This window comes from Tenrec ecaudatus, chromosome 14, assembly GCF_050624435.1.
Source record: "Tenrec ecaudatus isolate mTenEca1 chromosome 14, mTenEca1.hap1, whole genome shotgun sequence".
NCBI classification, from domain to species: domain Eukaryota; kingdom Metazoa; phylum Chordata; class Mammalia; order Afrosoricida; family Tenrecidae; genus Tenrec; species Tenrec ecaudatus.
In genome coordinates, this window is record NC_134543.1 from 29,382,903 (window position 1) to 29,399,003 (window position 16,101).

The 16,101-nt window shown below is 46.5% G+C and overlaps 1 protein-coding gene across 1 annotated transcript in view; it reads left to right on the forward strand.

Annotated features, from left to right (window-relative positions):
- Window positions 1-16,101, forward strand: part of NEK9 (NIMA related kinase 9) — a 40,778-nt gene that overhangs the window by 18,336 nt on the left and 6,341 nt on the right. Inside the window, exons 11-20 of the mRNA XM_075530711.1 lie at window positions 1,528-1,672; window positions 2,278-2,478; window positions 2,659-2,705; window positions 5,145-5,300; window positions 6,626-6,734; window positions 7,380-7,541; window positions 10,367-10,537; window positions 11,859-11,918; window positions 13,597-13,799; window positions 15,323-15,484. Coding sequence (XP_075386826.1) covers window positions 1,528-1,672; window positions 2,278-2,478; window positions 2,659-2,705; window positions 5,145-5,300; window positions 6,626-6,734; window positions 7,380-7,541; window positions 10,367-10,537; window positions 11,859-11,918; window positions 13,597-13,799; window positions 15,323-15,484 — 1,416 coding nt within the window. The remainder of the gene's footprint in view (window positions 1-1,527; window positions 1,673-2,277; window positions 2,479-2,658; window positions 2,706-5,144; window positions 5,301-6,625; window positions 6,735-7,379; window positions 7,542-10,366; window positions 10,538-11,858; window positions 11,919-13,596; window positions 13,800-15,322; window positions 15,485-16,101) is intronic.

A 16,101-nucleotide genomic window follows, 5' to 3' on the forward strand; every position in this document is an offset into this window, starting at 1 on the left:
TCACCGTCTATTTCCCTCTCTGCTACTCTCTCCATTACCTACAGGGCAGCTTCACTTCCTACCCTCTCATTGAAATGGGCTCCAGGGAAGGCATAAGGGCTCGGTGGCACCAAGGGTTAAGCATTGTAGTACTCACCACAGGGCATAAAGATTTCTAGTCTCGGAAGCCCGGTGGAGCCGCTGCATGCTGTTCTGCAGGGTCGCTATGCATTGCAATAAACTCAACAGCACTGGGTTTTTTCCGGTGGCTCATGAATTGATGAAGTAAAACAAATTGTTTTCTGTCTCGACCTCGCCTGCCCTCCGCAGCGTTTGACATAGTTGACTGCTCTCTCCCACAAGCTTTGGCTTCCCTGACGGCTTTCATCTGACTCTGGCAGGACCTTCGCAGGCTTTTTCCTTTGCCCGGCCTTTCCTGAGGCCGCTGGTTCTTCTTGCTCCTCTCTGAGAGAGCGCTTTGTGCCAGGAGATTTCAGAAACCTTTTTGAGGGGCCGGGCTCTGAGCTGTACTTGTTTTACTCACTGCTTTTCTGTCATTTACTTAATGAAAGAACATAGACTGTTGACTTGTTATTTCTAAAATTCCATCCCTTAAAACTAACTCCTGACAAGGGCTACTGAAGTACATTTGAATTAATGCCTTAGAAACATTTCCGTGAGGTCTTGGATGGAATGGAAAACATTACCTCTACAAAATTGTTGAAACGGCCTTTTAGGACAATTCTCAGTGCTGTAGTGCACTATCTCCATGGCTCAAGGAAACTGGCCAAAACTTAAAACTTCTAATAAGAGTTTCCCTAGAGGCTCGATTCCTTGAGACTCTACAAAGGATTTTTTTACCTTTACCCAGAATCAAACAAATAGTTTACCTTTGACTGGAAGGAGGAAGACAGAATTAGGACCGTGTCCTTTGAGGACTGAAAGATACCAATCTGCATAGACTTTTATAACTTCTTTACCTGTTGGTAGGGATTTTATACAACCTACCACTCGAATGGTTAGTCCCCATACCCATTTTTTCCTAAAATTTTAAACTTCGGGCTGTTTTTTACTACGTCTACATTTTAAAGATTTTATACTTGTTGAAAGTTCATTTCACACTGCTTCACTTTTACCAAAGACCTGCATTAGTACGTATTTTCACTAATTGAAGGAAATCTGGAGCGATACCTAGCATTCAGCCCGTGTTTCTCAGCAAATAGAGAGGCTGCGGCCACGCTCCTTGCCCAGAACTGCACTCAGCCGCTAGCCAACATCGCTTTGAGCTGTGTCTGAATACTAGCTAGATGCTGATGTTAGTTTAGGGCTTATTGGCTAGTTACTTACGGGGTCTGAGAATCCTCATATAAATCAATACTCGTTTTTTTCTCTTTGCCCAATTTCCGCATAAGAAGGGCTTCATGGGAAGATGTTAGTTTGTGGGAGTAGGGACATCTGTATTGCTTTTCTCCATGAGGAGTTACCCTAAATATTAGGTTTTACATGAAAGATTAAGGTAAAGCTGCCTATGATACTTGCCTTTCACAGAACATGCAAGGGGGCACCAAACTCCACGGTCAGCTGGGCCATGGAGACAAGGCCTCCTATCGACAGCCGAAGCATGTGGAGAAGTTGCAAGGCAAAGCCATCCACCAGGTGTCCTGTGGGGATGACTTCACTGTCTGTGTGACTGGTAAGCCCAAGGCAGGAGGTGCATCAGAGGCGGGATGCAGTGCACAGCACAGAGCAGCCTTGGTTGGGGCTTTACGAGAAAGCAACATTCACAGACCCAAAAGACATCAGTGTACATAATATCAGCTGGAGTTGTGGGGGTTACGAGAAAGGAGAAGGCCGGTGGGAACAGAGATGAGGCAGAATCAGGAGATCTGAGGAACGTAGCAGAATCTCACTGCCTCGTCAGGCTGTGGATGACACAAAATCCAGAATCAAGCCAAAATCTAGATTGAACCTTGTCGATACTTGCTTTATGATTCCTTCCTTTTTCGTGTGTGTATCTATAAAATAGAGAAAAGCCCTAGTAAACATGGGGGCCCATTTGGTAGGATGCTACTACTGTTTAAAAAAAAAGAAAACCCCCCCAAAACCTGTTACTGAAGGTAGTACCCATGGCTCCCTAGATAGAATCAACTTCAGAGTGCAGTCTGTCCTGAGGATTTCCCGGATGCTCATCTCGTGTGAGATCACTGGTTCGGGAGACCTCGTTCCAGCTTTGCCGGGCTTTCTGATTGGACAGAATCAGTCAGTCCTTTGACGGGCTCTGTTTGCTTTCCTTTGCAGATGAAGGCCAGCTTTATGCCTTTGGATCAGATTATTACGGCTGCATGGGGGTGGACAAGGTTGCTGGACCTGAGGTGCTAGAACCCATGCAGCTGAGCTGCTTCCTGACTAACCCAGTGGAGCAGGTCTCCTGTGGCGATAACCATGTAGTGGTCTTGACACGAAACAAGGAAGTCTATTCTTGGGGCTGTGGCGAGTATGGTAGGTGCAGCCTTGTCTCTGTCCCCTCACTCCCAGGTGCACCCTGACTTCCAGCTGGTGTGCATCCAGACACAGCAGGCACCCTCTACTCGAAGAGTGCAAATTAGGAGACGCTTAAAAACCGCTTCAGTGTGAGGGAGGCCCTTATTGTAATGATTATCTTTCTTCTGTGTGTCCCAGGGCGACTGGGTTTGGATTCAGAAGAGGATTATTACACACCACAAAAGGTAAAATCAGAAGCAGCTCCATCCAGGTCACCTGACTTGAGTAAGCTGGTCCTCTTTCCCTGACTCCTCATATCAAATAGTTACTTCTGAAATATTTCTTGTCTGTGAGATTGGCAATTCAGGTTTTCTGGTTTATGATATATGATCATAACCTATGGCTGAATCATAGAACAGCTATAGAAAAAGGGTACGGCCATGGTGGATACTGCAGTCACGTCTTATTCAGGGACAAGCACTGAGGTCAGTCAGTGCCGCAGAAAAGTCACGAATAGCTGAATATGCCCTGCACAGTTCTTTTAAGAACATACTGGAAAGCAATACACCCTCTTAACCCACGCAGCTGTATCCCATCCTGTTACTTCAGTAATTGAACACAGAATGAAGTAGCTGTGCTTAAAAGTCACATAGGTTGAAAGGGTAACATGGATGCTGAGCCGACCTCTTCTGCCTCACTCCCACTCGAGAGGATAGGCTTTCCCATAGAGGGCGGTAATCATCTGTATCAGGGGTATCAAACTGGCGGCCCGAGGACTACATGCGGCCCCCTGCTCTGAAATAAAATGAAAATAGAAAAATTGTTATGAAGAAAATAGCGCTTAGGGGAAATCGAGGCAATACCTTATACACAATTCCCTCGTTAACCCTTTAACTACTGAAGATTAGTATACACGTGGCCCAGTGCCTTTCCTGGAGGCCTGTGGACGCGCTGTAGACATGCGCTGACTCCGTTCCAGCAGCGTTTGTGTCTGCCACACTCAGTGTCACGTCATGTAGACAGACCCCAATAGCGAGAAGGTTAAAAAGAGCACTCTGGGTTGTGCTGTGATGAATCATCCCTAGCGGCAGCGCTAGTTCACATTTTTAGAGGGAAGCCATGACGATTGTGCATTACGTTTGTCGGCTGTCCAACATTTTGTGTTTTTTTATTAGTTACTTTGTTATATTTTCTAATCATAACATGAGGGGGTCAGTGAAAACTCGTAGAAGGAAAGCACTGGCAAGTTTCAGGTAAGTAAAAAAGAATCTTCTATAAATATAGTAAATTTTTTTTAAGTAAAATAATGTTTAAATAAAAGAATTATATAGTGTCTTTAGTATTCTATCCACATTCCTGTTAGAATCCTCGCTTCAGAATTTGTAAATGTGATATGGCCCGCATGAATTTTACCTGTTGCACCAAATAGCCCACGTTTTAATTAAGTTTGACACCTCTGATCTGTATAATTTACTGTAAACCATTTTCATCTACATTTCAAAAATTAAACTACATATATGTGGGGGGGGGTACCTTTCTTTTCCTCCTCGCTCAGTCAGTAGAGTGTGGGACTCTTAATCCCAGGGTCGCGGGTTCATGCCCCATGTTGGCCGTCTGTTAAAGCAAACCAGCTTCTAATTACCGAATGGCCAGTAGGTGCAATTGTATGGTTACAATATAAAAAGATTATAGTAAAGTCATAGAGAATAGGAAAGATAGAAGAGAGAGTAAATAAAAGAGTCAGACACATTTTTTTATGGTAGCATGCTCACCTCAGCCCCGTGGAGGTGGGAAAAGAGAGAGAGCTGCTCCACTATCTTGGGATATTTATAGGTAGCCATAAGACATGCATATGCAGTAGTTACATACGTCAAGGTGGGTGGGATTTACAGTAAGGTCCCTGGGCTCACAGGTGAGGAAACCTAATACCTGCATTGGGGGAAGGTACGAGGGGAACGCAGTGGAAGAGATAGCAACAAGATGTCTGTTTCTGTAGGGAGATAAAATCAACCATGTGCTTACTTTAAGGCCTCATAGCTGTTAGGGCAGGATCTTTGGGAACGATATTTAAAGCAGGATAATGTACTTGGACTTTAGCTTAACCAAAGTGGAAACTTTCCTACCATGGAATACTAGCTTTCCAGGTTCCCTCAATTATGTTAGGGAATATAGTCCTCCTCTTATTTTCCTCAGTGTTAGTTTCCCTCCCACCACCCTCCATCAAGTCCTGCTAATTGGAGTGCTGTCAGCTCACAAAGTGGCCAGAAGAGGGCCCCACAGAGTTACTGAGTCACGATAGCTGCCATGGAGCCTTTGATCTCAGGAGACAAAATCGGCAGTTAATCAGCTGCCCCTTTCTCAACTGCTTTGAGAAGTCTCCCAAAGTAAGATCTGTGACTGAAATAGACTTCCAGCAGGGGCTATCCACTGATTCAGCTGAGACTACCTTCTCTGACTTTACGCTGTAAAACATGAGCTCTTGGTTGAAAACAATAGCTTCTAAGTTGCTGGGCAAATCTGAAATGAGTAGTGTGACCCTTACTTCTCTGTCTCGGGGTCTACTGAAGGTGCCATGCCCCTTTTGAAAGTACTTGAGGTGGTCTTGTTTTCCTCTCCCTAATGCAGGTTGCATATTGTTAAGAGTTTTATTTTCCCTGTTTGTTTGTTTTGGTTTTACCTTGCAGGTAGAAGTTCCCAAGGCTTTGATTATTGTCTCAGTTCAATGTGGCTGTGATGGGACATTTCTGCTGACCCAGTCAGGCAAAGTGCTGGCCTGTGGGCTCAATGAGTTCAACAAACTGGGCCTGAATCAGTGCATGTCCGGGATCATCAACCACGAAGTGAGCATACCCTCTGGTGCCCTGCCACAGTGTCTGTGGAATGCTAGTATTGGCTGACAGCCATTTAATCTGAATAAAGAATAATTCATAATCTCACAGATACTATGTTCAGAAAAGTAGACAGCCATCCAAGAGTACACTGACATGAAGTTTAAGAACAGGCAGAATTAGCTGATGGCAGAGACCAGGATAGCAGTTACCTCAGACGAGGTGGGAGGTGTCCTGACGTCATGATGACAGCGGTCTGTATCTTGACTTGAGGGGTGCTTTCACAGCAGATTCTGTCAGGCTATATGGTATTGCAGCATGCGAGGTCGAGCTCAGTAAATGTTAGAAAATAGGATGGCCTCTGGTGCTGCCTTACTGAAGTAGGCACGAGGCAGAGTTACGGAAAGAGCCCTATTGCCGTGTCTCTCTGCCTTGACGGGTTTTTTGTTAATTTCAGCTCAGAGCACTGACCCTGTGCAGGTTTCTTAAATAAAGTTCTTTTTCTCCTCTTACGAGGATGTCATGAAATAAAGGTTTCGAACCAGTTCCGATTTGGCCTCTTGCTGCGACTTTTTGATTCAAACCTAAATACAGTGAATCAGAATCTCTATTTTTTAAATGTCCACATAAGAATTGCCTGGGGTCCTATAGGAATGAACCAGTTCAAAGACTTGCATGAAATCCATCAGTGATAATACCTCTTAGTCCCTTTTGCTGTTTTTAAAAAACCAAGTAAAAGGCCGGTGTCCTGACCCAAATGAAAAAAATAAAAGCTTTTAAGCACTCTCTGGCGTAGTGGTTCGTTCTCAGTTGGGAGAATTGAGTATGAATTCTGTGTGAAGGCTGGAGAGGGTGTCTGTAGTTAAAAAACGACGTTCCAAATTCATGTTTCTTGATTTGTGTTTTGTTATAACACTGGGTTTGAGGAGGGGCTTTCTGTGCTTCTCTAACAGCAACATGGGGTTCAACAAGTTCAGAGACACTGCCCTGTAGATGAAATTAGATCACATTCAACTGACTGCTTTGTGGGCTGGAGAGAATGCTCAGTATTTTAATTCTTAGCATTGTCTTGGTTGGGTATGCAGAGTGCATAACTAGGTCAGATGTCAGTGAGTCTGTCCTGAAATTATTACCTTCTGGGATGGGGTGTTCATTTTTTGAATATCCTAATTCAGAATCTAAAGCTTTTATTGCCAGAAAGTTCCACTTTATATGTTAATTAACCCTCTGGTTACCGGTTGTGCAAATCTGTCCTTATATTTCACCTCCACCCTTTCCTAGTTCTACTAGATTTCCATGTGTTACATCATTTTTTGTGTGTTTTACCTTGTTAACAGGCATACCATGAAGTTCCCTACACAACCTCCTTTACCTTGGCCAAACAGTTGTCCTTTTACAAGATCAGAACCATTGCTCCAGGCAAGACTCACACCGCTGCTATTGACGGTGAGTGCTCTACAGCCATGTGCTGCTCGCGCCCTAAGGGCAGCCCCGTCTAACAGTGGACGACTGGAACCGGCACCACCGCCAGCCAGCCAGTCTGCTCCCTCATCGTGACCTTACACACGGGGCTTTGAGACTGCATCTTTATGGGAACAGACACCTGTGTGCATGAGGGGCCGTCCAAAAGTAGTTTGTGGAAAACTGGAATTCCGTTTCCATGAACTTTGTAAAGCCCCTTCGTATATTTTCCCAGTTTTCCCCTAACATCAAGTATTAGCTCCTTAATAAAAACATGTCTTCAAGTATGTTTTGTTGATAACTGTGTAAGTGCATAATAAATATACTCTTATTGAGACTATTCCAACTACAGTTCCAGAATTAGAACTGTCTGTAGGTGTTCCACTTTACAAAGTACTCGTTTTCTAAACTGAAATGAAGCAGAGAGAGATGACATTGTGGAGCCTCTTGTTGGATCTGTTAGCCCACTTTGAATCGTAATCTGCTCACCACCCATGCGTATTGGCTCCAGTTGGCGCTAATTTGGTTCGGGGTAAGCTGGCGAGTTTATGTTTGCACGCTCCAGCGGTCAGAAGCTCGTTTTGCAGCTCCGCATTGACCGTCTTATGCCTGTTTCTGCTTCTCCCACAGAACGAGGCCGCCTGCTAACCTTTGGCAGCAACAAGTGTGGGCAGCTGGGAGTTGGGAATTATAAGAAGCGTCTAGGAATCAACCTGTTGGGGGGACCCTTAGGTGGGAAGCAAGTGATCAGGGTCTCCTGCGGCGATGAGTTCACCATTGCTGCCACTGATGGTGAGTCTGTGAGCACCATCCCCAGTGGGGAAGAGGTGGGTGGGTGTGTTGTAGAGCCAGATCATCATTTTTTTTTAAGTCAGGTAACGACCAAGTTCATACTGAGTCTCTAATTTTTTAATATTAACTTTAACATTCATGCTTCAAGAATTGGTAGATATAATGTGTATTACCTTTCCCGAACACCAAATTTGCCTCAGTAAATGTGAAATGAGAGCCTAGAGGGATCATAATTGGCCTTTGCTCCTTGGCCGAGGTCAGTTGCACTACAGGGCTGGCCTGAGGGCAGTGGAGGCTTGAAGGGCTGGATCTTTCCAGTTTCTCACTTGTCTGGTTTTTCTTCTCTTTCCCTCTTAATTGTGGCTTTTCTGTAGCCCCTCCTGGGTCGAGTCGACCTCCACTTCTCAGCTCTACCACTTTGCTGTCGTGTTTTCTTCTCTCTCGCCTGCTTTTATCACTCACCTCTTTTCTCTCTTGCCTCTCCAGAAGACTTTGATTTTTGAGTAGCCACTTTTTCTTGGAATTGTTAAAACAACAAATCTCCTTGCATCTGTTTGATGCCTTTCAGCTTTTCTTTTTATTTTGGTTTATGCCCACACTCTGAGATGTCGGTCTGGTCTGCTCCTACTGTGTACACATGAGGGGGGCTGTAGGCAGTGTCAGTTGCCTGCACTGCTCCCAGATAGACAGGTGAACAAGCTTCCAGAGTTGCACACTAGCCCTCACCGCAAGCCCCCAAACCAGGAACTGAAAAGGCAAATGATTCAGGAAAGACCTCTACCAAGTGAAGGCAGTCCCTAGAAGACAGGGTCAGGGGTCACTGCCTTTCCATTTAGAGCGGTAGGTCTCTAAGCAGTCATGTTTCTTGCACATAATCCCTGTGCTTCGTGAGAGAAACCTCAAGAGTATGGCATTCTGAGACGGGGCGTGTTACCTCTTGTGTGTTCCTGCACTCCTCAGAACCATCTCCTTCCTGCCTGCAGCGAGCATAAACTGAGTGCTCAGGAATAGACTCTGGCACGTGGACGAGTCTTAGGAAGCCCCAGTCTGTTTGTATGTGCATGTGCATAAACAGACTGGAACAGGCAGCACTGCACTGGGTGCACCTTTTTAAAGTGTTCAGAAATAAAGCTGTCACTTTGACCCAAGCCATGGCACTTTCAGTCCCCTCAGATGTTGTGAGATGAATAAGGAAGACTGGAAGAAAAGCAATGCATTTGAATTGGGTACTGGCACAAACTGTTGAAAGCACCATGCACGGCCAGAAGCAGACATGTGCCTTGGAGGAAGTACGGCCAGAGTGCTCCTTAGAAGTGAGATTGCCCCTACCCTTTGAACGTGTTCTTAGGCAGGACTGATCCCTGGAAGAGGCCATCGTGCGTGCTCAAGCAGAGGGGCAGAGAAAGAGGAAGTCGTTCAGTGAGCTGGACTGACACAGTGCATGAGCGAGGGAGACGCTGGACCAGGCAGTGGGTCCTTCTGTTGTACGAGGGTCGCCCTGAGTTAGAGCTGACTCGCCACCACTGGCAGTGCATCTCCACTCATGAGAGCACCATCCAGCCCCTGCGGGCTTTGGGGTACCCCTAGCTCCACTCTCTAGCTTCACAGCTTAAGTCAGTGGTTCTGAACCTTCCTAATGCCGCAACCCTTTCATACAGTTCCTCATGTTGTGCCCCCTCACCCCTACCCATAAGATTATTGTCTTTGCTACTTTATCACTGTCATTTTACTACTGTTATGAATCAGGCGACCCCTGTGAACGGGTCATTCGCCTCCCCAAAAGGGGTCGCGACCTGCAGTTGAGAGCCGCTGCCCTGTGTCCGGCAATCCTCTGCACAGTTGGCAGCACCACCGCTCTCCGCCCTGCCCTCTAGACTCACTTAGAAACCAACTCCATGATTCGCTGTCTAAGGGTAGGAGGCTGTCAGTGCTCAGTTTTCACTAGTTAGTCTTGATTCATGCTTGTTACTTGGCTCAATTGTTAATAGCACCCCTTTGTCATTCTAAAATGTCCTGTTTGGATAGAAGTTAGAGGCTTTTCAAACTAGCCAAAATCGGCTTGTGGTTTTCTGCCCACACTGGTCTCTCCTATGGCTTTCCCATCCCAGTCAACAGCACTCCATCCTACACTCCCCTTCCTGTCCAGCAGCAAGTCCTGTTGGTTATCTTGGGAATATGTCCAAGCACTTCTCACTCTCTTCATCACCACAGCTGATTGAGGTCCCCTTAACTACTGCCGTGTTTGCTTCTGATCCACCTGTGTTCCCCTGCCTTTGCCTCTTGACTTGGCAGCCTAAGGGAGCCTTTTAAATATGGACTATGCAAAACCTCTAGTGGTTTCCTCTCTGTACCCTTAAGACCAAAACCGTGACCGGGGCCTGCATGGCCCTGTATTACAAGGATTCAGCCATCTCCTGACCTCTTCTGCCACCACTCCCTTCTCTCCATCTGCAGAGGCCTCCTTGCTCCCGAGACTCGTTGACGCATGCATGGGATAGGGACTCTGGTCGGTTGGCGGCTCTAGCGCCAGTACCACCTGGACTAGTGCCTGTCATGAAGTAGGTGTCTAGTCAATGTTGGTTGAAGAAGGGGCCAAGAACGGCTTGTAAGTGGGGGGAAGGCTGGATGGCAGTGCATACAAGAAGTGGTCATTTTGACCCACGAAGGAAGGATCGAGAGGTCCTGACTGGTAGAATAAGTAGGTGTTCCCTTGTTCGGTTTGTAATGAGGAGTTTCTCTAGCTTTCGGGCATAAAGATAAGGCCCACAAGGACTAGGGTGCCATTGTCCTCCTAAACGACCTGACATTTTGCTTCTGTTTTCTAGATAATCACATTTTTGCCTGGGGCAATGGTGGTAATGGCCGGCTGGCAATGACGCCTACGGAGAGACCGCATGGCTCTGATATCTGTACCTCATGGCCTCGGCCGATTTTTGGGTCTCTACATCACGTCCCAGACCTGTCTTGCCATGGCTGGCACACCATTCTCATTGTTGGTAAGGCTTTGCCCTCTATGGGTTGAGGTGGCTGGCTTTCTCAGAGAGACCCACACCCACGGTACTGGTGGTCATACCCTTGGAGACAGAGTGTCCCAAAGGAGAGAGACTGTGCTGGTCTGGCGGCCCTCAGGGCTGCCACACCTAGTTAAAGAAAAGAGCCTGGTCATTTCCAGGCCATTCTTCAGCACGACAACCCTGAGCTCCCCCCACCCCCACTTGCCATAGTGTTTGTATCTCATCCTCTCCTAATTTCTCTTTCTGCTCTCACACTTTGATGAAAAACATCTAATACACCTTTTAAAAAGAAACTTGAAATCATAAAGACTTCATAACAATTTCCTTGTTGTGAACATATTATGAACTCTGTAAGGGCTCGCAAATCCATTCTTTTTCAGATCCGTGGTTTTCAACCCTGTTGTACATTAAGAATTCCTTGGGGAGTTTTTTTAATCCCATTGCTCTGATCCATTTAATCAGAGGCTGTGGGGTGGGACTTAGACTTTGTTACTTCCCAGGTGATTTCCATGAACATCCAAGATAAAAAATTTGCGCTTCAGATAGTGAATGCAGTTCCAGTCGCCAGTGATGCTTGGAGAGTGATGCTAATTTCTTACACCAGAGCAAGCCCACTACTGTCAGGCTGACTCCTGCCGCACAGTCCTCCTGTAGGCCCACGTAGAACTGCTCTGAAGGCTCTGAGGCTGCGGCTCTTTTTTTTTTTTTAAATCATTTTATTAGGGGCTCGTACAACTCTTAACACAATCCATACATACATCCATTGTGTCAAGCATACCTGCACATTTGTTGCCATCATCATTCTCAAAACATTTGCTTTCTACTTGAGCCCTCCCTTGGTATCAGCTCCTCATTTTCCCCTCCCTCCCCACTGGCCCCTCCCATGAACCCTGGATAATTTACAAGTTGTTATTATTTTGTCTTATCTTACACTGTCCGTCTCTCTTCACCCACTTTTCTGTTGACCATCCCCCAGGGAGGAGGTTATATATAGATCTTTGTAATCGATTCCCCCTTTCCACCGCACCCTTCCTCCAACTTCCTGGTATTGCCACTCTCAGCACTGGTCCTGAAGGGATCAAGGCTGCGGTTTTTTACACACGCAGACCACCCCATTTCCCCCATAAAACAACAGGTAGGTTGGAGCCCACTGACTGGCTAGTACCCCAGCACTTAACCCACTGCCTCAACAGGGTCCCTGATTTGTAAGAGTCAGAGATAACATTTATTTCCTATGTTGTCTTCTCACATACCGCTTTTTTCTGTATGAAGTACTTACCTAGTGAATATTTTTTCCCCTCAGAGAAAGTATTGAACTCGAAGACCATCCGCTCCAATAGCAGTGGCTTGTCCGTTGGAACTGGTGAGTAGCCCTGCCCCGGGGCCAGTGGTTTCCTGAAGTGAGCTGCATTCTCCACAGTCTCCAAGATTCAGAGGGGCTAGGCCGTGTCTTGGGACATGAGGCGCACACTGATTAAGAGGGATGATCTTACTTTGGTGGGTTTCACAATCAGTTACAACTTTGACATTGTGGTCAGAAAGAAAGTACATCTGTGCCTCCCGACATGTGGAAATCATTAGTGGCTTGCCCAACACTGAAATGAGACTTGCTCTTTCTTTGTTGTTTTTAAATCCTAGGGTTCCATGCGTTTCCTCTACCCTTTACATCCCATGGTTTTCCCAGGGGAATTCCAGTCTACAGAAATTGTCCTTTAATGTAGGCCTTCGGAATTAGCTCAGCTAAACTTTTAAACGTTGTTAGGAAAATCGGGCCGCAGCTCTGATAATTCCCCTTTTATTGTTTTCTTCGTGGCGCTCTATTATTTAGGACCATCCAAGGAAATTGAGCCTGTGTTCCATTTTGGTTTTCCATTACAACCCCAAGAAGCCTTTGCTGTTTCAGAACCTGTATTTTGATATTTTCTTGACTCAAATCAGTTAAAGACTTTGTCTTCTTAAACTTTCTGCTGAGCAGAACAGAAACAGATTAATTTCACAAAAAGAAGTAGTTGAAAGCCTGATCTAGACTTGAACATGAACATCTGCAACTATTTCTGTAATGGAGAGTGTAAAAGAGCAATGTGCAACAGACTGCATGCCTTTAAAATAACCCCAAATGTTATTTTTTTTGGATGAAAGTTTACAGTCAAGTCATTTCCCGTTTAGCAGATGATGCACCTGTGGTTTTGTGACATTGGTTGCAATCTCTTCAGTGTAAATGTAGTCTTCCCACTTTGTCCATGGCGCCCCATCTTTCCTGCCGTCCAAACTTTCTAGAGCAGTGGTGCTCAACTTTGCTAATGCTGCACCCTTTCATGCAGTTCCTTCTGTTATGTTGACCCCCGAACGTTGCTGCTTGATCACTGTAATTTGCTACTTGATCACTGTAATTTTGCTACTGTTAGGATTCCGGTGACCGCTGTCTGCTGTGAAAGAGTTGTTGGCCCCGCCCCTGCTCAAGGGGTCACGACCCACGGGTTGAGAACCGCTGGATTAGAGGATGGTGCCTGTTCCGTTGTACCTGTGTCTTGACTTCTGGTGTCTCTGGTCTTCGCCTCTGCTTCTTTAGACAGAGATCTTAAGCATCCCCTGCTGATGGTTCTTTTTCCGTGATGGTCCCGGGATTTTCTCTCTCTGCTTCTGAAATGGCTCTCTCCAACTCAGAGGAATGGCGATCAGAACTGACCGGTGCCCTCTGTTCATGTCTTACATACGATTTGCATAGTCCTACCCAGTCATCTAGTTGGAGTTACAGAGACATGGATAAGCTCACTGCCTTCAAGTTAGTTCAGCCTCACAGCGACCCTCCAGGACAGAGTAAGATTCCCCTTGTGGGTTTAGGAGACGTTTTATGAGAGTAAAAAGCCTCATCTTTTTTCCTTCTGAGCAGCGGTGGTTTTAAACCACTGACCTTGTACTTAGCAGCCCCGCTCATAATCCACTATACCCCTGGGGCTTTTACAGACAGGTGAGGTAAGCCATATTAAGAAATTTCACTTCCCCACATCTCCCAAGCTCTGTACTTCTGTGTTATTTGTCAGTGGCTCAGAGTTCCAGCCCAGGAACTGGTGGCGGTGGCGTCGAGGTAGAGGACAGCCGACAAGAATCAGAAACCCCTGATCCAAGTGGGGGCTTCCGAGGAACCATGGAAGCAGACCGAGGGATGGAAGGTTTCATCAGTCCCACCGAGGCTGTGGGCATCAGCAGTGGGGCCAGCAGCTCCTGTCCTGGTTGGCTTCGAAAGGTAATTGCTCTGGTAGAGGGAAGGGCACATTATAGCCAGGGAACACTTGTTTCTCATGTCCTCTTCCACTGCTTCATGGGAGATGTTTGGCTTTCTGATTTCTGCTGGGAAGATTTCAATGACCCATCCTTTCCTCCCCAACAAAGTGAAATACAAAGTCCTTTTATTCCTTTGTCACTTACGTGCATGTTAAATAATGCCGCCGTCCCTGAAGGTAGTTTTTGTCGTGCATGTGAGCATGATTAAGTTATTAGGGTTATTTTGTTTCAGTGCATTTTATATAATATTGGGGCATTTGAAATGCCTGGCATGGAAACGCTGTATAAAATTGAGGTACAGACAGTAGAAACATCGGCGTGTATTACTCACATGGGAAGTTGTACACACAAGCTGAGCAGCAGGAAGGCTGGAGGATCTAAGCAAGTCAGATTACAGAATGCAAGCCTGTCTACACAATTGCATATTGAAGACGCTACCAGGCTGTCTCTGAGTGACGGAGTCTCTGGTGGGTTTCATTGTCTTCCTTTGCCCATTTATATTTTTTCACTTTCTTTTTTTTTAAATAATTTTATTAGGGACTCACACCTCCCATCACAATCCATGCATACATCCATTGTGTAAAGCACATCTGTACATTCATTGCCCTCATCATTTTCAAAACATTTGCTCTCCACCTAAGCCCCTGGCATCAGGTCCCCATTTTTCCCCTCCCTCCCCCCTCCCTCATGAACCCCTGATAATTTATAAATTATTATTTTGTCATATCTTGCTCTGTCCCACATCTCCCTTCTCCCACTTTTCTGTTGTATGTCCCCCAGGGAGAAGGTCACATGCAGATCCTTGAAATAGGTTTCCCCTTTCCAACCCACCCTCCCTATGCCCTCCCAGTATCGCCACTCACACCACTGGTCCTGAGGGGATCATCCGCCCTGGCTTCCCTGTGTTTCCAGTGTCCATTTGTACCAGTGTACATCCTCTGGTCTAGTCAGACTTGCAAGGTAGGATTCAGATCATGACAGTGGGGGTAGGGGGGAAAGAAAGCATTTAGGAACTAGAGGAAAGTTGTGTTTTTGATCGTTGCTACGTCACACCCTGTCTTGTCTCTATTTTTTCACTTTCTACAGTGAACACTTAACACTTCATGAACGCTTATATTTTACCCCCTCAGAAGATTGTCCAAAAAGACTAAACTTGGCAGTGATTGAGGGGATTGGAAGAGGGACCAGGCCCATGTAAAATGTCAGCCTTGGCCATTAGGGGCCTCACTGAATCTGTAGCCTGAGTGCTCAGACGATGCTCCCGGCCAGGTTCTTGACTTCGAGTTTGTATCCGCAAATTCCCCCAAGGAGATGGAGCAGGCTGTCCTCACGGAAGGGCAGCCGCATGCTGTTCATCACAGTGTCCTGTCCACTAGAGGGTGGTGGCGGCCTGGCAGAGTGAAAACTATCGCAAGAGAGGGAAGGGAACCTGGGAGGAAGTCGATTGCTGCCAACAGAAGGGCGAAGATTCTTTCTCATTCACAGGAGCTGGAAAATGCAGAATTCATCCCCATGCCTGACAGCCCCTCCCCGCTGAGTGGAGCCTTTTCAGAATCCGAGAAAGGAACCCTGCCCTTTGAAGAGCTGCAAGGACTCAAAGTGGCCTCTGAAGCTCCTTCGGAACACAAGCCTCCCGTCGCCGCCTGGGTAACTGAACTGCTTACCTTTGCGCCCTGGCTCGGTAAACAGTGTCTGTGGGCCTGGCCCATTCTGCTGGTCTCGCGGTCAGCGCCTGTTGTTCCTTGGTCTTCCAGTTGCCCTGCATTGACTGTTCAGTAGTGGTGACGGTCTCTCCCGAAGCTAACTTGAGTTGACTTGGAAAGGTGTTTTCTGACAGGCTAATTACCAGAGGGTTGTCATTCTTTTTCCTCTGCCTAAAATGTACCGAGATTGAAATTCCAAAATCCAAGTTCAGTTGAGTACGCGTGACACTGCTTATTAGATTGGAGACTACATATAGGCCAGTGATGCCCGTTGCAGCCTACTGAAAGAATGACCCATGTGCACCTGACCTTGATTGATCTACTGGGGTCATCAAACATCCTCTGTAAAAGGCCCCACGGGAATTGTCCTGGCTTTGCAGAGGTACGCCTTGTTTCCCAGCCACTCGGCTGGCCCCTGGCAGCACAGAGCAGCCATAGGTAGCGTGTGCTGAATAAGTGCCTGTGTTCCCGCAACGCTCTACTTAGAACAGGCAGCACGAGGCTGGGTTTGCCAATCCCTGCTATAAGCAAACTGCACGGGAAAGGGGCGAAAGATCAGAC